This window comes from Periophthalmus magnuspinnatus, chromosome 19 (genome assembly GCF_009829125.3).
Source record: "Periophthalmus magnuspinnatus isolate fPerMag1 chromosome 19, fPerMag1.2.pri, whole genome shotgun sequence".
Lineage (NCBI taxonomy): Eukaryota > Metazoa > Chordata > Actinopteri > Gobiiformes > Gobiidae > Periophthalmus > Periophthalmus magnuspinnatus.
In genome coordinates, this window is record NC_047144.1 from 23,878,614 (window position 1) to 23,898,458 (window position 19,845).

At 42.6% G+C, this 19,845-nt stretch overlaps 3 protein-coding genes across 4 annotated transcripts in view; 2 read left to right on the top strand and 1 right to left on the bottom strand.

The window, feature by feature from the left end:
• Positions 1 to 321: 321 nt before the first annotated feature.
• On the bottom strand, positions 322 to 2,457 carry LOC117387775 (parvalbumin-like EF-hand-containing protein). The gene is made up of 5 exons (XM_033985336.2): positions 2,418 to 2,457; positions 2,223 to 2,339; positions 1,951 to 2,086; positions 1,026 to 1,141; positions 322 to 395 (listed from the first exon to the last, which is right to left on the bottom strand). Exons 2-5 carry the CDS (start codon positions 2,326 to 2,328, stop codon positions 352 to 354), a joined length of 402 nt encoding a protein of 133 aa, XP_033841227.1. The 5' UTR covers positions 2,329 to 2,339; positions 2,418 to 2,457; the 3' UTR covers positions 322 to 351.
• Positions 2,458 to 3,960: 1,503 nt separating this feature from the next.
• rpl38 (ribosomal protein L38) lies at positions 3,961 to 5,864 on the top strand. The gene is made up of 5 exons (XM_033984749.2): positions 3,961 to 4,012; positions 4,191 to 4,220; positions 4,824 to 4,884; positions 5,079 to 5,201; positions 5,802 to 5,864. Exons 2-5 carry the CDS (start codon positions 4,218 to 4,220, stop codon positions 5,825 to 5,827), a joined length of 213 nt encoding a protein of 70 aa, XP_033840640.1. The 5' UTR covers positions 3,961 to 4,012; positions 4,191 to 4,217; the 3' UTR covers positions 5,828 to 5,864.
• A 1,572-nt stretch (positions 5,865 to 7,436) lies between these two features.
• ttyh2 (tweety family member 2) overlaps positions 7,437 to 19,845 on the top strand; it is a 68,402-nt gene continuing 55,993 nt past the window's right edge. For both annotated transcript variants that reach the window (XM_055229580.1, XM_033985359.2), the window contains exon 1: positions 7,437 to 7,832. In XM_055229580.1, coding sequence (XP_055085555.1) covers positions 7,704 to 7,832 — 129 coding nt within the window. In that variant the 5' untranslated portion in view covers positions 7,437 to 7,703. The remainder of the gene's footprint in view (positions 7,833 to 19,845) is intronic.

A 19,845-nucleotide genomic window follows, 5' to 3' on the forward strand; every position in this document is an offset into this window, starting at 1 on the left:
CCCTCCTTAGTTAGCAGTACGAGCCTGTACGAGGCTCCGCCCACAATCCTACATCACCCATGCTCCCACACGACAATCCTCCATAAATATACAAAAACATGATACAAAACTGCACTACGACTTCACAAACCTGATGTGATGTGCAGTAGTTTCATTAGTAGGATGTACGATGATTGTGTTGTGATAGTGCTCTGAAGGGGGAGTGACTTAGTACAGAGAGAATAGAAGTAAAATGCCCCTTCTTTAACAAAATGAATCTGACTTGACTAGTAGATTTTAAAATATAAAGATTTATTCATTTAAAAAATATTCTTGTCAGAGATAATCGTGTAAAATTGTTTATTTAAAAAGTCACTTCTTTGGCTTCTTTTCCTGCGTCACCAGCTCTGAGAACTCTGTGGAAACAATCAAAACTATGAATTTGAATTGACTTGGTTCAATGTTTCCAATTTAATCCAATTTAAAGCCACACTGCATAACTTTTCTGCCGCCTCTGTCGCCATGGAGATAAGCAGTCCAAGTCGCAGGTCAGATCTGTGGAGAGGTGACCCCGCTCGCAGTGAGAAGGCAGGTTTTTCAAAATATTGTTGAGCATTAAAAGCACTGAATATTTGCAAGAAAGATCGTTTTAATGCTGTACTCCGGAACATTATGAGCAAATGACATCTCCATGGAGACGAGCCGGTTCCAGATCGTCCACCAGAAAAAAGTAAGAAATGTCACAAAAGTCAAGTAATCTTAAAGCCCTAGTATGTAACATTTATGACAAATATGGTTGTTTTTATTGCACTGTCAGCGGGCTCACCTCTCCACAAACCTGACACACCTCCTTCACATATCAGTCTCCATGTAGAATGTTTTGAAGTGTGGTTTTAACTTTCTGTTTCCATGGATATATGCAGGTGATATGTCCTCTCCTGAATGTTACATAGTGTGGCTTTAGTGTGGCTTAAGTAAACAGTCTGACCTAAAACTAACGTGTCAAATCTAGAGAAATGTTCTGATCTAAAGTCGTTTCTTTTCACCGTTGAAGTCAATTCTTCCGTCTCCATCTTTGTCGGCGGCTCTGAGCACAGACTCCGCCTCCTCATCTGAGAGCGGGACGACCGGAGCAGAGCCCGGGACCGTCGAGAGGATATATCTGTGAATATGAGACACATGAGAGGGTCTGGACCAGGACTGGACCAGGACTGAACCAGGACTGAACCAGGACTGAACCAGGACTGAATGAGGACTAAACCAGGACTGAACCAGGACTGAACCAGGACTGAATGAGGACTAAACCAGGACTAAACCAGGACTAAACCAGGACTGAATGAGGACTAAACCAGGACTGAACCAGGACTGAACCAGGACTAAATAAAACATCTCTCCCTGCTCCAGTTTTGTGAGGATTAGTTATGTATTTATGTAACTAATAATGTCCTGGTTGAGTCCTGGTTTTCCCTGGTCTAGTTCTGGTCTAGTTCTGGTCCAGTCTTGGTCCAGTCCTAGTTTAGTCCTGGTTTAGTCATGGTTCAGTCCTCATTCAGTCCTGGTTCAGTCCGGGTTTAGTCCTGGTTTAGTCCTGATTCAATCCTGGTTCAGTCCTAGTCTAGTCAGTCCTGGTTCAGTCCTGGTTTAGTCCTGGTTCAGTCCTGGTTCAGTCCTGGTTCAGTCCTGGTTCAGTTCTGGTTCAGTCCTGGTTCAGTCCTGGTTCAGTTCTGGTTCAGTCCTGGTTTAGTCCTGGTTCAGTCCTGGTCTAGTTCTGGTTCAGTCCTGGTTAAGTTCTGGTCTAGTCCTGATAAAGTCTTGGTCCAATCCTGCTTTAACCCTGATTTAGTCCTGGTTTAATCCTAGTTTAGTCCTAGTTTAGTCTTGTTTTAGTCCTGGTTCAGTCCTGGTTCAGTCCTGGTTCAGTCCTGGTTTAGTCCTGGTCTAGTCCTCGTTTAGTCCTGGTCCTGGTCTTACTTGATCTCGTTCCACTCTATAAACCCGCTGTGGTCTCGGTCCAGTTGAGTAAAGGCTTTTTTAATGGCCGCCTCCTTCTCCTGCTCCGTCCTGAACTGACGCATGTGCTCCAGGAAACAGCGGTAATCAAAACTGTCTGAAAACATACGACAGATATGAGAGGAGTAGTAGTAGTAGTAGTAGTAGTAGTAGTAGTAGTAGTAGTAGTAGTAGTAGTAGTAGTAGTAGTAGTAGTAGTAGCAGTAGTAGATTTGTAATTGTCGTGGTAGTACCTTGTCTCCTGAACTCTCGGGGGATACAGTTCACTTCCTGGTCGCTCAGAGAGGCTCCCATCGCCACGGCAACCCTCTGCACCTGAGGTCGAAAGTCATCCTCCATTTTGGATCCACCTCAAACACAGAAACACAACACACATTTAAAACACACACAACACAACACCCAGATCTGGTTATGATCCTGGTCAGCACCTGTCGCGTTCTTCAGCTCCTCGTCTGCAAAGTCTCTCTGTAAAAGTTGGTCTCATTTATACCTCGGTCGAGACTCCGCCTGGACGGGACCCAGAGGACCGGCTCAGACCTGGACCAAGACTCAGATCTGGTTTAGTCCCTGGAGCAGGACTCATTCTGGGGTCAACAGAAGTTCAGAGAGTCACCGCACTCCTCCAAACTGTGAATAAAAATAACCCCACATATTTGCACTGTTTAGCTAAAATTTCAAACTTCTACGCAATATAAATTCAGATACGATGATGATAGTAAAAAACACCCCGGGAGAGATCGCTAGATGACTCAAACATGCATGGATGATGTTTAAAACATCTTCAGACACGTTTTTAATGGAGGAACGACTTGATAAAAAGCTGAAAAAAATCAGTGTATGTACAGCAACTTGATATAAAATGTTCCTCCTAAAACTCTCAAAGTAAAGTTTCGGTCTGATCCAGGAGGTCATTCTGAATGTGGAGAATGTTTCTTTTGGGACCAGGACAAACTTTGGAGTCGTGAATCCGTCTTCAGCTCAGATCGTAGTCGTACACAGTGGACTCAGTGTTTACACAGAGTCCGTCCATAGTCCAGTGTGTGGTTCTGATGCTCTGCCTCTCTGGACTCGTCTCACTCGACACCCAACAGCTGCACGAGGAGGACGAGTTCTCACACTGGTCGACTGGAAGTAACAAAAATATACGTGTTTTTACTGGTTTGTGAAATACTTTTGGAGACTTTAAACTTTAGTTTGTTTTATTTAGAGACTAGGGACTCAGCGATACGATACTGGGATCAGATATTACCAATACTGAAAAATTAGCTTCGGGACATATGAATTGGTGTAAAAAGAGTATTTACTTCCATTACTGGTTGTAGTTTTCCCTGTAAGCCTCATAATGTTTGAACTTTATTTATGCAAAGCTCTTCTGTAGTCACATTTGGATCAGTTTTCTCTTATTTTATTTTAGTTTAAAGGAAATAAATGCTGTTTTCAGGCTCTGCTCTGGTATTAGTTGATATTGGGTGTCAGATACTTAAAGCTAAAGTATCAAAATCGATATCAACACAGACAGACTCATGTTTTTTGTCCTCCTTTGGGTTAATCATTATTAGAATTACTTTATCAATTGTTTAGTCATGTTTTAGACCCGGTTTAGACCTGACTGAGGCCTAATCCTGGTGGTACTCGGAAAGACAAATATTATCTTAGATGGTTTAGTGTGAAAGGTTTGAGACCCTCTGATCTGGTCTGTTGGTGTGAAACAGTTTAAATTAAGCTAACACAGTAGCATCTGTCATAGGGCTAGTTGTGAAAAATAGTAAAAAAAATACATTTAAAAGACCAAACTTAACTATACCACAGCTGTGCACATGTGGAGTTAATATTTAGTATTTGATCATTACTATACTGTAAAAATAAAGTCGATAAAAAGTAAAAACCATGCAATTTAGATTAATCATACTTTTAAACGTACCTCGGCGCATGTGTTTTGTCCTTTGCCGCTCCCCGTAGAGGCCTATAAAAAGGCGTAAACCGGAAGTCCCGCCCCTCTTCGTCCCCTCTGTGTCAGACTGATGTGAGTGTGAAACATTTCTGTGCTTTAATCTTCATCCATCCGCTAAATCCTCACATTTATAAACCATCCACAGTTTCAAACACGTCCCCGTGTTTGTACGGAATATATATATGTCATCATTTGTGGAATAAGTCTTGTGTTTACCCGCTAAACTGACTCTGTCTCCCTTTTCCCGCAGAGCTCAGTCCGCGGACCCGGCAGAAACATGGTGAGTGAGGTTTAAAGTCATTAAATTACTCAAACGAGCACTTTTAGTTTACTCTGTTCTGGCCAAATGGGCAGATGGCTTTACGATCAAGCGCATGTTGGAAGATTTTGCTCCATCTGTTTTCTGTAAACTGTTAGCGTTAGCTGTTAGCATGGCTCATGTAGCTTCTATGCGGCTAATGGCTACATGCTAACGTCAGACTGAACGGGTCTGGTTTGTTTTGGCTGGATTGCCTCTCGAACATGAGATAACAGCAGGTCTTAAAGGTGTTTTTTAAGACTATGCTGTGACTCTGTAGAGGGGATTTGTTATGACTCTAATTCTTAAAGACATCTGACTTTAAGTTATAACTTCACCACTGTATGAGCCTAAACGCAAGACGTCCTACCCGCGCAGACTCGTGTCTGCGGGGCTTCACGCTTGCCAGATCAAGGATGGACCAAGTGCTGCGTCTCGGTGCCACAGAGTCGACAGTTCCACCGGTCCACTGACAAACCTCATGTTTATAATGAACTGAACTGAGAAAATCTGAGCTGTACTTAAATCTGATGCTCAGGCTAGTAATTCTGTAAAGTGACTAAACCTATCGTGTTTTTGTTGTAGCCTCGCAAGATTGAAGAAATCAAAGATTTCCTTCTGACAGCCAGAAGGAAGGATGCCAAGTGTGAGTGACAGATCTGACACTGGACATTATTGATCAAATTAATGCTTAATGTCAGTTTCTAGAAGTCTGTTAATGAACTCTTCATGCAGCCTGTGGTGCCTGTTTTAATTGTGTTGATATAGAATCTATGTACAGGTGTTATGCTCATGATCCGACAGTATTATATTCTGAATTCTTTGTGTTGTATATTTTAGCCGTAAAGATCAAGAAGAACAAGGACAATGTCAAGTTTAAGGTGCGCTGCAGCAGATACCTGTACACACTGGTCATCACAGACAAAGAGAAGGCCGAGAAGCTCAAGCAGTCGCTGCCCCCAGGTACGTACAGGATTCACAATACTATATATATAATATATAATGCCATCTCTGTAGTGTAGACCTCTACAAACATGTTCTAAAACGCATGGGATTCTTGCATTTAGCTGTACGAATTTTTCCTCTTAGATGCTAATGCTCTTGGACAAGTTTGACATGTACTTTAAACAGAATCCTACAATTAAAGCAAATCTCTTAATTCTTTTCAGTAGTAGCATGTTAGCAATGCATAATGATGGCTAGAACTGATGCTAATAAAGCTGTGGAGACAAGTGTAAATGCATCGTGCCTATAATAATGGCCCAAGTAATTTTTTTCACATTCTCAGGAGACACAAAAAACTACCATTTGAAAACTTTACAACATGGGTTTTCATACAGAAAGATAATATTAATAGATGAGGAATTATATATGAAGACTCATGTCATTCAACTGTAACACAAACACAGAATGACTTGAGAATGAATTGGACCAGGGTCAAGAGCTGATTCATACAAAAACCCTTTTACAGTTTTAATAAAGACTCCCTCCTAAAATAGTCAAAAATGTTTTATAGTCAAAATAAACGTGAAAAGTCCCGCACTGACTGTCCTTGTGTTACAGGTCTGGCTGTGAAGGAGCTCAAGTAAAAGTGATGTACAGAAAATTGTAATAAAAAATGGAAAATCTACACATGAGTTTTTTTTGTCTTTTCCAAGGAGTTGCTGGAAAAACGGTCAGTTTAAAGATGAACTGCGTAGTTTTACTCATAACTGGTACAATACCTACTTGTCTCCATGGAGATGTTGATTTGCCCGAAAAGTTCCAGTAAGGCATAACGTGGATAAAGTATGAAATCGTAATGGATTTATTACATAAAAGTTTTGGAAAACATGTTTTCTTGATGTGAAGCGAGGTCGCCGCTCCAGAGATCTGACCGTTAACTTGCTCTGGTAGTGACCTAATTTTTTCCATAGAATCTTGGCAAATTAATTACCTCTTCATAAAAAAAAAAGTAGGTAGCAGACCATACACCAGAAAAGTCCCATAATGTACATTTACATTTTTAACTAAACTACATCCATGTTTGTTTTTTTTATTTTGGATATATTTATTGCACTAAAACCTGATTTGTTTGGCCTGCTTGTCTCCAGAGAATGTTCTTTTGGCTGTAATATTCCACAGTATGGCTTTAAACCTTTGGAGAATGTTCAAAAGTAGATTGCAATTTCCATGCGATACAGGCAACGTGCCACCTTCAAAAGTAGTGTAGCGTTATGGTTAAACTTAAAAAAAAGAAAAAAAGAATTGGACTTTGTTGACGTAAAGTAACAAAGTCCCATTGAATTATCCCTCAAGTATTATCAGGCTAGTGTGAAATATTACAAAAATACACATAAAAGATCAAAACTTTGACCATAACTGCACACTTGAATTTAAGAATTACTCAGATATTACCCACTGTCGGGAAGGAGCTGAAGACATGTACCAAAAATACATATTACTAATACTAATTTTGAGTAACTATTCTGGTACAGTTGCTCTTTCATTTGGTGATATTCAGAATAGTTATTTCAAAACCAAAGGAATACATGGTGATATTTGATGACACAATTTTGTTTTTGAACAGTGTTGGTGAGAAAAAAAAACAGCTCTTGGAATTTGTGTACAACTTCTCTAATTAGATATAAATACACAAACCATGCAACAAAAATCAAGCTGTTTGTAATTATGACATGTTTTTTTACACTATAATATAATGCAACTCGGTGTAAAAGTGTTCAGAGTATTCAGAATTCAGTACTTTGATTAGCCCATGTATTGAAATAAGTTACAAAATGCACTTTAATGCAGTTATTCAGTAAAGTATTCTGTAAATCCATTTTCAAAGTATTTTTTTCCACATCACTAATAATAACTTTACTGCGAACTTTAAGTCAATAGAAAATAATTAAACTATTTTTGCAACTGCATCTGGAATAGTGTAAAGTCAGATCTCACAATTTAAAGGCATTTTTACATTTTGTTTTGACTAATTAACCCATTGTAATTACATCAAGTCTCCACCAGGTGTCACCCGCCCTCAGTTTTCCAAACAGCCTCATTGTTTACCACAAAATTATCGTCCTGTAACGCGCTGCGAATTGCCAGGCTCCGTTCAGACAATTGGATTAAGCAAACCAATTATTACGCATTGACCAGTGTTTGTGCGCGCCCCCGAGGGTCCCATGAGCCCGGCGCGCGCTCCCGCTGTCGTCTGTGCGCGTGGGGCAGCTGTGTGCACGGAACACGAGCGCAGACATGGACGAGCAGTGACCGTCTTTAATAAAACACCATTTGGGTTACTGTTTTTACGCGTAAGTTCGGTCTTTTACGCACGGGTCTGTCCTTGGAGCGCTTGTAGAGACGCGCGGCGGGCACAGCGGGTTTTTTTGCAGGACATGAGACCGTCGTGAGAGGGGGGGATAACGGAGGAGTTTGGAAGAGCATTCAGCGGGGGATCCGGAGGAAGTTTGCCCGCTCAGGATGTCCGCGGATCGGGTGGATTACATCGCGCCTTGGTGGATTTATTGGCTCCATAATTTCCCCCACATCAACCTCAGACTACAGCCCGCGGACAGCTCCTTCCAGCCGCAAAACGAGGAGTACCAGCAGGTGAGGAGCAGCGGGGGAAACCGGGGTCTGGAGGCGGGGAGCAGGGGTGAAAGACCGAGGGGGTACAGCGAGGGGAGCCGAGAACGCGTGGGGTTAAAATCGGGCCAAAACATCCTCTTAAAGTCCAGCCAAACGCGACTTGGAGCTTAATAAACTGGTTATAATCTAGGACTAACTAAAAACTGAACTAAATGAGTCCACAAGAACTCTTTAGAGCTCCAAACAAACCTGGATTTATACTAGATTGTTGTAAAATGTGGATAAAATGTGAACTGTAGAAGAACAAAAGTAGGATTTAACCACTTGTATCTATTGTAAAGGGCTGTGTTTAACAAAAATGTGGACCAAACCAGGTCTAAGTGGGCTATAGTTGAACTGAAAAGGTCTATCATTGAATCTAAACAAAATGAGGACTAAACCAAGACCAATCCAGGAGCAAAAAAACACAAAAAACAACTATTAACACTTTATTTAACATGGACCAAACCAGAGCCAGACCAGGTTCTAATGATCTCATGGTGGACAGCGATTCTTTGACTAAACCTGGACTATAGGAAATTGCAGTGTTAAACTAAATTGGGATTGTTGTAATTGGTTCGCAGATCAACTAATGAAGGAGTGAGTTTGGACTAAACCAGGTCTTAGTTTGGGTCTTAATTTGGCACTAATTCCTGTACCAATAATGTCCAACTCATCCAGAGCAGAAACCAGGGACTAATCCAGGTCTAAAGCGGAGTGTGGACTTTAGTTTGGTTCTGGTTTGGTCTTGTTCTCGTCCTGTTCTAGTCCTGGTCTAGTTATAGTCCTGGCTCTGTTCTATTCCTGGTCTAGTTCTAGTCCTTTTCGAGTTCCAGTCTAGTTCTCGTCCTGTTCTGGTCCTGTTCTAGTCCTGGTTCTGTTATATTCCTGGTCTAGTTCTTGTTCTGTTCTAGTCCTTTTCTAGTCCTGGTCTAGTTCTAGTCCTGTTCTAGTCTTGGTTCTGTTCTGGTCCTGTTCTAGTCCTGATTCTGTTCTATTCCTGGTCTAGTTCTAATTTTGGTTATGTTCTATTCCTGGTCTAGTTCTAGTCCTGTTCTAGTCCTTTTCTAGTCCTAGATCCTGTCCTAGTCCTGTTCTAGTCCTGATCCTGTTCTGGTCCTGTTCTAGTCCTGTCCTAGTCCTGTTGTAGTCCTGGTCCTGTTCTAGTCCTTGGTCCTGTGCTAGTCCTGGTCCTTTTCTAGTCCTGTTCTAGTCCTGGTCCTGTTCTAGTCCTGGTCCTGTTCTAGTCCTTGGTCCTGTCCTAGTCCTGTTCTAGTCCTGGTCCTGTCCTAGTCCTGGTCCTTTTCTAGTCCTGGTCCTTTTCTAGTCCTTGGTCCTGTCCTAGTCCTGTTCTCGTCCTGGTTTAGTCCCTGTTTAGTCTTGATTTTGTTGAAGAACCAAATGCTTGTCGCCTTAACTTTAATTTTGCACTGGATTAACTCTAGTGTTTGGTTCAGTTTTTCCTGGGCTTTTCCCAATAATTCCCATCACATATTCCCAGTACATCTCAGTTTTATGAAATATTAAAGCAGCAGAGTCGTGTGACAGAGTGGACCTGACGTGGTACAAACTGGACTTTAGAGGCTCCACTCGACTGATAAATGTGTGTCAACAAATATGAATATTTCACTGGAAAAATGACGCCTCAGTCTGTGGATATTTGACAGTTAAATATTTAGACATTTTCTCAAATTTTGTGGGAATCCTCTGGTCCTCTGTCCTCCTCTGTACCGCATATTCACCATCCTCCTCTGTACCGTCCTCCTCTGTGCCATATTTTCCAAACGGTGCCTTTAGCGTTGGTGAGAGGTCATAGGTCAAGAGGAAGTGAATCATTGGTGTGAGAACAATAGAACCAGATGGAGATGTGCAGCCCATCTGTGAATTAAACTGTACTAAACCAGGACTAAACCAGGACTAAACCAGGACTAAACCAGGACTAAACCAGGGCTAAACCAGGACTAAACCAGGACTAAACCAGGACTGAACCAGAGCATAAACAGGACTAAACCAGGACTAAACCAGGCCTAACCAGAACTAAACCAAGACTAAACCAGGACTAAATCAGGGACTAAACCAGGACTAAACCAGGATTAAGCCAGGACTAAACCAGGACTAAACCAGGACTAAACCAGGACTAAACCAGGACTGTACCAGGGCTAAACCAGGACTGAACCAGGACTGAACCAGGACTGAACCAGGACTAAACCAGGACTAAACCAGGACTAAACCAGAGCATAAACAGGACTAAACCAGGACTAAACCAGGACTAAACCAGGACAAAACCAGGACTAAACCAGGGCTAAACCAGGACTAAACCAGGACTAAACCAGGACTGAACAAGAGCATAAACAGGACTAAACCAGGGCTAAACCAGGACTAAACCAAGGCTAAATCAGGGCAAAACCAGGACTAAACCAGGGCTAAACCAGGGCTAAACCAGGGCTAAACCAGGGCTAAACCAGGGCTAAACCAGGACTAAACCAGGACTAAACTAGGGACTAAACCAGAACTAATCCAGGACTGAACCAGGACTGAACCAGGATTAAGCCAGGACTAAACCAGGACTAAACCAGGACTAAACCAGGACTAAACCAGGGACTAAACCAGGACTAAACCAGGGACTAAACCAGGGACTAAACCAGGGACTAAACCAGGGACTAAACCAGGACTAAACCAGGGACTAAACCAGGGACTAAACCAGGGACTAAACCAGGACTAAACCAGGGACTAAACCAGGACTAAACCAGGGCTAAACCAGGACAAAACCAGGACAAAACCAGGACTAAACCAGGGACTAAACCAGGACTAAACCAGGACTAAACCAGGACTAAACCAGGGACTAAACAAGGGACTAAACCAGGGACTAAACCAGGGACTAAACCAGGGACTAAACCAGGGACTAAACCAGGGACTAAACCAGGACTAAACCAGGACAAAACCAGGACTAAACCAGGACTAAACCAGGACTAAACCAGGACTAAACCAGGGACTAAACCATGACTAAACCAGGGACTAAACCAGGACTAAACCAAGATTAAGACAGGACTAAATCAGGGACTAAACCAGAGACTAAATCTGAGTGAGGACAGAGCTCTGTTTTCCCCAGAGACGACTGTCAGTGTCTGGGAATCCCCAAAACTTACTGCTAAAAATACAACTACTACAACTGCTAATGTGGCTGCTCATGGTGTCACGATACTAACATTTTAAATACGTTTTCGATACTTTAGGATAGACTCGATACTCAATACTGATTCCAATACCACAATGATAATAAAAACCCGTCTGATTCTTAAGACAATAGACTGTGGTTTTCAACATTAAACAGTCGTACTTTCTTTTAGATTCAGCAACTCAAGTTCAGTCTAAAGCTTCAGGAAAGGTTAATTTCTCTCCTGTCAATGTGACTTTTTTAGAATCGATACCTGCAAAAAATGAGTATCTAGTTTCGATATTAGTTAGATATTAGTTTTGATTAGTATCTGATTTTCGATACTTTTGACAGCCCTGCGAGGCACCACTACTATACTATATACTATACTTCTGCCCTACTGTCACTTTTACTGTCACTGCTATGATTACTACTGTGTTCAAAAGTACATCAAAAGCAGTAGTAGTAGGTGTAGTATTTGCATGCTCGTCCATGATGCAGTGTGAATATATATAATCCTTTAAATGAAGTAATCTAAGTGAGGCCCACGTGTTCATCTCTGCTCTGTTGTTTTTACGTTTCACAGTCTGAAACGAGGCTGGACTCAGCATTAGCCACGATAGCAATGCAGTGACATCAAGTTATTGTTCAAACAATGAGTCTTAGTCAGGAAAGAGTGACCAGAGCGTGGGAACTGAACCAGGACTAAAACAGGACTAAAAGAAGGACTAAAACAGGACTAAACCAGGACTAAAACGGGACTAAACCTGTACTAAAACGGGACTAAACCAGGACTAAAACAAGGACTGAAACAGGACTAAAACAAGGACTAAAACGGGAATAAAACAGGACTAAAACAGGACTAAACCAGTACTAAAACGGGACTAAAACAAGGACTGAAACAGGACTAAAACAAGGACTAAAACGGGAATAAAATGGGAATAAAACAGGACTAAAACAGGACTAAACCAGGACTAAAACAGGACTAAACCGGGACTAAACCAGGACTAAAATGGGACTAAACCGGAACTAAAACAGGACTAAAACAAGGACTGAAACAGGACTAAAACAAGGACTAAAACAGGACTAAAACAGGACTAAAGTAGGACTAAACCAGGACTAAACCAGGACTAAACCAGGACTAAAACGGGACTAAACCGGGACTAAAACGGGACTAAACCGGGACTAAACCGGGACTAAAACGGGACTAAACCGGGACTAAAATAGGACTAAAACAAGGACTGAAACAGGACTAAAACAAGGACTAAAACAGGACTAAAACAAGGACTCAAACAGGACTAAAACAAGGACTAAAGCAGGACTAAGACATGACTAAACAAGGACTAAAACAAGGACTAAAACAAGGACTAAAACAGGACTAAAACAGGACTAAAACAGGACTGAACCAGGACTAACTAAACCAGGGCTAAACTAAGGTGTACTTTAAGTCATTCTCTACATTTGACCCATCACTGTCTTTTGGTTAAACCTTCTGGTGCAGTGCGACCCATCTCCAGATCTTGATCAGAACTACTTCATGTGGAGGATTTGACCTGTTGTTCATGTTTTGAGTTGACACAGGAAGAACACGCAAACTCCACACTGCAGAAAAGCCTGGAAGTCGAACCCCCAAACCCCCTAAAACAGAACTAAACCAGGACTGGACCAGGACTATAACAGGGACCCGTTTGTCATCTGTTACAATAGTGACTGGTGTTGTCAGTATCGATTAGAGTCTGATTCCCGATACTTTTGACAGCCGTACTTGTCCCATAATGAACTTTGCACAGTGACGTTTCCATTGTCTCTATAGGAATGTGCAGCCGCTTGTCATGTGACCGGGATTAAACCCGTCTGTGTGTTTTTAAACTGGGACGTGGGAGTCGGGCTTAAGCTAAATGCAGAAATCCGGTTGAATTTATCCCGATTTACCCCTAAATGTTCCACAAAAAACACAAATATTTTCATTGATCCGTTCTATTATTAACTAAACTACACATCTATGTCTGGGAGGGCATCTGACGCACCACGACATCTGTAGATTAACTAGCAACGTTTGACCCGCCCGTCTTAGTCTAACGCTACAGGGTATAGTATTCCAGGAGGGCATCTGACTCGCATGTTCCCGGCTCGTTCCGTCTTTAGGTGAGTGGTTTTCCTTGTTCTGGAGCAAACGGGGGGTAAAGTGAAAGATTGCATCCCAGAATAGCAGCTCTCTCCTGGGCCGCTGCAGCTGCTGTGAGGGTCCGTGTCTGTGGAGGTCATGTTTTAGTCAAACCTCATTTTTAAATCTCGGCGTCTGTGCTGAGGTCACGGGCCGTTTTCACACATTTTCGGCGATTTTCGGTAATTTTCGACGTTTTGCTGCAGTGTTGGGAGCTCGGGGATGGACAGTTACACGTGTGGAAGTGACATATCGGAAACTTTGGCACAAAAGTTTATAATTTAAGACAAAATAGTGATTTAAAATTGGACTGACGAGGACTGTTCACATATTTCAGAATAAAGCTGCTGGAGGGTTAACAGTTTAAAATTAAATATTATGTCTTTGAATGAAAATAGTCCTCAAAATGTCGCCAGTAACAGGAAGGTGAAAGGTGTGGAAATCTGGACTAAACCAGGACTAAAGCAGGACTAAATCAGGACTAAAGCGGGACTAAAGCAGGACTAAATCAGGACTGAACCAGGACTAAATCAGGACTAAAACAGGAATAAATCAGGACTAAAGCAGGACTAAAACAGGAATAAATCAGGAATAAATTAGGAATAAATCAGGACTAAATCACGAGCACTAACCCGACTAAACCAGGTCACATCCAGGACTAAACCAGGACCAAACTTAACATAACCAGTCTAGACCCTTGAGGCCATCTCTAGTCCAGTTCTGCCCAGATCCATGGTCCAGACCTGGTCCAAACTTGGTCCCTGGTCCAGACCTGGATCTTGGTGAGTCCTGGTCTCGTCTGATGTTTCTGCTCCACTTGTCTCAGTGAAAATGTCAGTTTACGCTCGAGTAACTCCCTGTCTATCTTTGCATATCCCCCTCTTTACTCTGTCTATCCCTCTATCTCCTCCTCCCTCTCCTCTCCCTCCTTCATCTTTCTCTCTTCTATCTTTGCATATCCCCCTCTTTACTCTGTCTATCCCTTTATCTCCTCCTCCCTCTCCTCTCCCTCTCTCCCTCCTTCATCTTTCTCTCATCTATCTCTGCATATCCCCTCTTTACTCTGTCTATCCCTCCATCTCCTCCTCCCTCTCCTCTCTCCCTCATCTTTCTCTCTTCTATCTCTGCGTATCCCCCTCTTTACTCTGTCTATCCCTCCATCTCCTCCTCTCTCCCTCCCTCATCTTTCTCTCTTCTATCTCTGCATATCCCCCTCTTTACTCTGTCCATCCCTCTATCTCCTCCCTTCCCTTTTTCTCTCTTCCTCTATTCTTTCTCTCCTCTATGTCTGTCTATCTCTCTATCTCCTCCTCCCTGTCCTTCCCTCCGGTCTATCTGTCTATCTTTCTCTCCCCTCCTCTCTCACTCTCTCCCATTCTCACTCATCTTTCTCTCTTCTATCCCTGTATATCCCTCTCATTTCTCTCTCTTTCTATCCCTCTATCTCCTCCCTCTCCTTCCTCTATTTGTCCATCTTTTTCTCCACTTCTCTCTCACTCTCTCCTTTTCTCTCATCTTTCTCTCCTCTATATCTGTATATTCCCTCTCTCCTCTCTGTCTATCATTTTATCTATCTCTCTTTCTCCTCTCTCCCTCATTTTTCTCTCTCTCTACTCTTCCTCCTCCTCCCCTGTTCCTCCCTCCCTCCTTCGTTCATTATCATTCCGTTCAAATTAAACACGATTGTTAATTAAGTCTTTGAAAAGAACAAAATATTTTTTTTAAAGTTCATGATTATTTCTCAAACTGCAGTAAAAATATAAAGAATAAACAGAATTAAACCAGGACTAAACCAGGACTAAACCAGGACTAAACCAGGACTAAACCAGGTCTAAATGATAACTCTGTGGGTGTATTGTCAGAACAAAGTCGTAGCTAAAAATAAACTCCATGTAATGTTTAATTTTTAATGATTTTGTAGCACATTTTACTGGGATGTATTTTACTCAGAACAATTATATAATTCTGACCCTCTCCTCCTCTGACCCTCTCCTCACCTCCTCTCCTCCTCTGACCCTCTCCTCGCCTCCTCTCCTCCTCTGACCCTCTCCTCGCCTCCTCTCCTCCTCTGACCCCCTCCTCCTCTGACCCTCTCCTCCTCTGACCCTCTCCTCCCCTGACCCTCTCCTCCCCTCCTCTCCTCCTCTGACCCCCTCCTCCTCTGACCCTGTCCTCCTCTGACCCTCTCCTCCTCTGACCATCTCTATCTCTCCACCCGCTGCTCCACGTGTCATTGATGTTAAACTAGTTCAGCCCTGAGGCGCTCTCTTTCTCTTTATCCTAGATCTTTCTCTCCTCTCTCTGTCTGTCCATCTCTCTTCTGCTGCTAATCTTTTTTACTCTTGCTCTCTCTCTCTTCCACCCTACCCCCTTTGTCCTCCTTTTCTCCCTCTCTGCTCCCCCTCCTCCACCTCTCTTTTATTTGTTCTCTCTCTTTCTCTGCCCTCTCTCTTTTCTTCGTTCACACTCCCTCCCCTTTCTCCCTTTTTTCTTTCCCCCATTTGAACCCATCTTTCCCCCTCTCTCCTCTCCAATCCCTCTCTTCCTCCATTTTCTCTTTCCCCCTCTCTCTCTTATTTTCCTCCTCTCTTCCTGTCCTCCCTTTCCTCTCTCTCTGTCTCTCTCTCCCTCTTTTTACATCCTCTCCTCTCTTTTTCACTCTTATTCCTTTCCTCTCCTTTGTTCTCCCCCTCTCTCTTCACCCCAACTCTCCTCCCCTTTCTTTCCCTCTTTCTCTCCTCCTCCCCCCTCTCTCTCCTCTTGATTTCCTCCTCCTTCTCTCTTCTCTTCTCCCTCTCTTTGTCTAATCTCTCCTCCCTTCTTTCTCTCTCTTTCCTTCTCTCTTTCTCCCTCCAACCCCCTCTCTCTTTCTGTATTCTCTCCTTCCCCCTCTCTCTCTCTTCTCGTATTCCTCTCCTCTTTTGTGTGGTTGGGGGTGGTTGTCTTTCTGTCGTTCTTTCTCTCGTCCTCAGGGGAGGGAGCGTCTCTGGGGAAATGAAGGATTAGAAACAAAACATCCAGATTATTCAAGAAAAAGACAAAAACATGAACTAAACCAGGACTGAACCAGGACTGAACCAGAACTAAACCAGGACTGAACCAGGACTGAACCAGGACTGAACCAGGACTGAACCAGGATTAAACCAGGACTGAACCAGGACTGAACCAGGACTGTTGGCCCTTGGACTATTACATCACTGTGGGTCTTTATTCCATAGATGATAATAATAATAATAATAATACTAATAATAATAATAATAATAATAATAATAATAATAATAATAATAATAATAATAATAATAACAGAGTCATGTCGTCTGTGCTGTTCATTTCATTTGTTCAGGGTCAAGTCGACTGGAAATGTCCAGGCCTCAGGACATGACCTCTGAGGTCATAGAGAGAGAAGAGAGAGAATGGAGAGAAAGAGGAGAGGGAGAGAGACAGAACGGATGGAGGGAAAGGGCTACAGGGAGAGAGATGAGAGGGGAAAAAAGAGCAAAAAGCAGGAAGAGAGAGGGAGAAGGAAGGAAAAGAAGAGAAAGGGACAACAGACTTTCAAAAAGGGTTACAAGGAGTGTGATGGACAGAGAGGAAGAGAGGAGGAGAGAGAGAACAGAGAGAGAGAGACAGAAGGAAAGGAAGAGAGGAGGAGAGAGAACAGAGAGAGAGAGACGGAAAGAGAGGAGGAGAGAGAGAACAGAGAGAGAGAGACAGAAGGAAAGGAAGAGAGGAGGAGAGAGAACAGAGAGAGAGAGAGATGGAAAGAGAGGAGGAGAGAGAGAACAGAGAGAGAGGAGCTGGTGGTCAACTGAAATCTGAACAAACTGAGTATTTGTCAGAAAAATCCCAATTCCCACAGAACCTGAAGGCAGCACAGACCTGAAAATGAACTAGAGCTTTACTCACCAAACTAGTCTGAGGTTAGCATTAGCATTAGCGCATGGGTGTCCAAACTATGGCCCTCAGACCAATTTTCTTTGACCCTCAGACCTTCAGTCGAACTGGCCCAGTTGATTATAATCAGTTTTTTAATGGCAAATTTGAGTAATCCTGCCAAAATAACCTAAATAACATCACACTGCATTATTATCGTACACAGACCTAATAATAATATTTCAAGCCTTATATAAAGTATGAAAACAAAACTATGTTAAATACACTGTCTGATTATCCACTGTATTGACCACTGGCCCTCTGTGTCAAATATTTTTCAAGATATGGCCCTCGATAAAAAGAGTTTGGGCACCCCTGTGTTAGCATTAGCGTTAGCGTTAGCATTAGCATGTTCAACACAAACCTCCACAGATGTTTTTTTTTAATCACATTTAGGGACTTTCCTGAGTTTGGACTGACCCTCTCTTCCTCCTCTCTTCCTCCTCTCTTCCTCCTCTCTTCCTCCTCTCATCTCTTCTCCTCCTCCTCCTCTTCTCCTCTCTCTCTTCCTCCTCTCATCTCTTCTCCTCCTCCTCCTCCTCTTCTCTCTCTCTCTTCCTCTCTTCCTCCTCTCATGTCTTCTCCTCCTCCTTCTCTCCTCTCTTTTCCTCTTCTGTCCTCCCTCCATTTCTTGCCCTTTGAGCCTCTCCTGACCACGAGGGCGTCGCTGTTTATCTCCCCAAACATTCATTTTTCATCTTTTTTGTTTTTGTTTATTTCGATGTAGAATCATTTTTCACACACATCCAAGAAAAGAAAGAAAACTAAATGAACAACTGAATGAAAATGAACGACTGCATGAATCACATTTACAAAAATGTCTTTAAAATCGGTTTCTTTGCTCTAAATGGAGAAGGATGAAGTAAACGTCTTTATTCCCACATTCCCCTTGTCTCTCTCTGTGTGTCAGGTGCCCTCCCTCTCTCTCTCTCCTCTCTGTGTGTGTCAGATGCCCTCCCTCCCTCTTTCTCTCTCTCTCCTCTCTCTCTCTGTGTGTGTCAGATGCCCTCCCTCTTTCTCTCTCCCTCTCCTCTCTCTCTCTCTGTGTGTCAGATGCCCTCCCTCCCTCCCTCCCTCTCTCTCTCTCTGTGTCAGATGCCCTCCCTCCCTCAATCTCTCTCTCTCTCTCTCTCTGTGTGTCAGATGCCCTTTCTCCCTCTCTCTCTCTCTCTCTCTCTCTCTCTCTCTCTCTCTGTGTCAGACGTGTGTCTCTTTCTTTTCTGTCATTGTCTCAGATGGGGCTTTAGGGTAGGGCTTGTGTGTATCTGTGTGTGTGTGTATGTGTGGGGGTGTGTTGGGGTGTGTGTGGGGGTGTGTATGTGTCTGTGTTTCTGTGGGGGTGTATTTGTGTGTGCGTGTGGGGGGTTGGGGGTGTGATGGCCTCTTTGGGGGAGAAGTGTCTTGCTCGGGGGCCTCATTAGCTGAACCTCTTTGTTTGTGTCTTTGTTTGGTCGTGGTTTATTATTCCAGAGATAAATCGGGTGGTGGTGGAGGTGGTGGAGGTGGTGGTGGAGGTGGTGGGTGTGGTGGTGGAGGTGGTGGAGGTGGTGGAGGTGGTGGAGGAGGTGGAGGTGGTGGTGGAGGTGGTGGATGTGGTGGAGGTGGATATTTTGAGTGGTGTTTAATTAACTTTATTGTTACTGCAGGATTATGAATGGATGGATCTATATAGATTTTTTTATTTTATTTGAGAATCTCGTTAAACAAAATTCAGACGATATTATGTCCATCAAACAAAAACAGTTGTAGGTGGAGTGATTTGTTCTTCTTTGTCTTTAATCGCTTTAATCGCTTATTTTTAAGACGTTTACTTTTGAGACGCTTCCTTTTTTTGACCCTTTTGTGACCCCAGCCCTGGGACAGATGTAAATCAGACTTTGGCTTTAATCTATTTACATTCATGTTAAATCATGTCTGTTCTTCAATCTGCATCATCCCAGTCAAATACAGAAAATAAATGAGACGCTTACATTTGAGACACTGACTTTCAAGACCTTTAATTTCACAACACTTATTTTCAACACACTTTCAAGACGCTTCCTTTTGAGTCACTTCCTTTCGAGATTTTTAAGACGTTTGTTTTCGAGACGTTTCCTTTCAAGACGCTTACTTTGGAGACGTTTATTTTCGAGACACGTTTAAGACGCTTACTTTCAAGACGCTTACTTTCACCACCACCGGTACACATCCCCTGTTCCTTCTCCAGTTTTATTTCCTTAATCTGTGAGACTCATAGCATTCGTCAGCATTGTGTAGTCGTTGTGTAGTCGTTGTGTAGTCATTGTGTAGTTGTTGTGTAGTCATTGTGTAGTCATTTTCTTACTGTTTGATCTTGTTTCTTTTTAAGTCGTTTTGGATCAATCTTGTGATTTTAAATGTCAAAATTATAACATAATGATCCACATTCATAACTCATAACTATAAACCAAAAACAAACACAATATATCTGCTCTGAAACGCCAAATGTCAAAATTCACAAATATTTTTATCTGTATTTATTGACTACACTACTACACAAACCTGATGTGATAGTTTCATGCAGTAGCTTCATGCACGCTCATTATATTGTGATAGCGCTCTGAAGGGGGGGTGACGCAGCGCAGAGAGCAAAGAGAGGCAGAGTCAAAAACAGAGTGAAATGTATAAAACATGTGACTATGTTGTTTTGGGCTAATATAACATTTTCAAAACAATAAAAGGAAATATAGTGATCTAAATATGTTATGAGCTGCAGATAATACCCC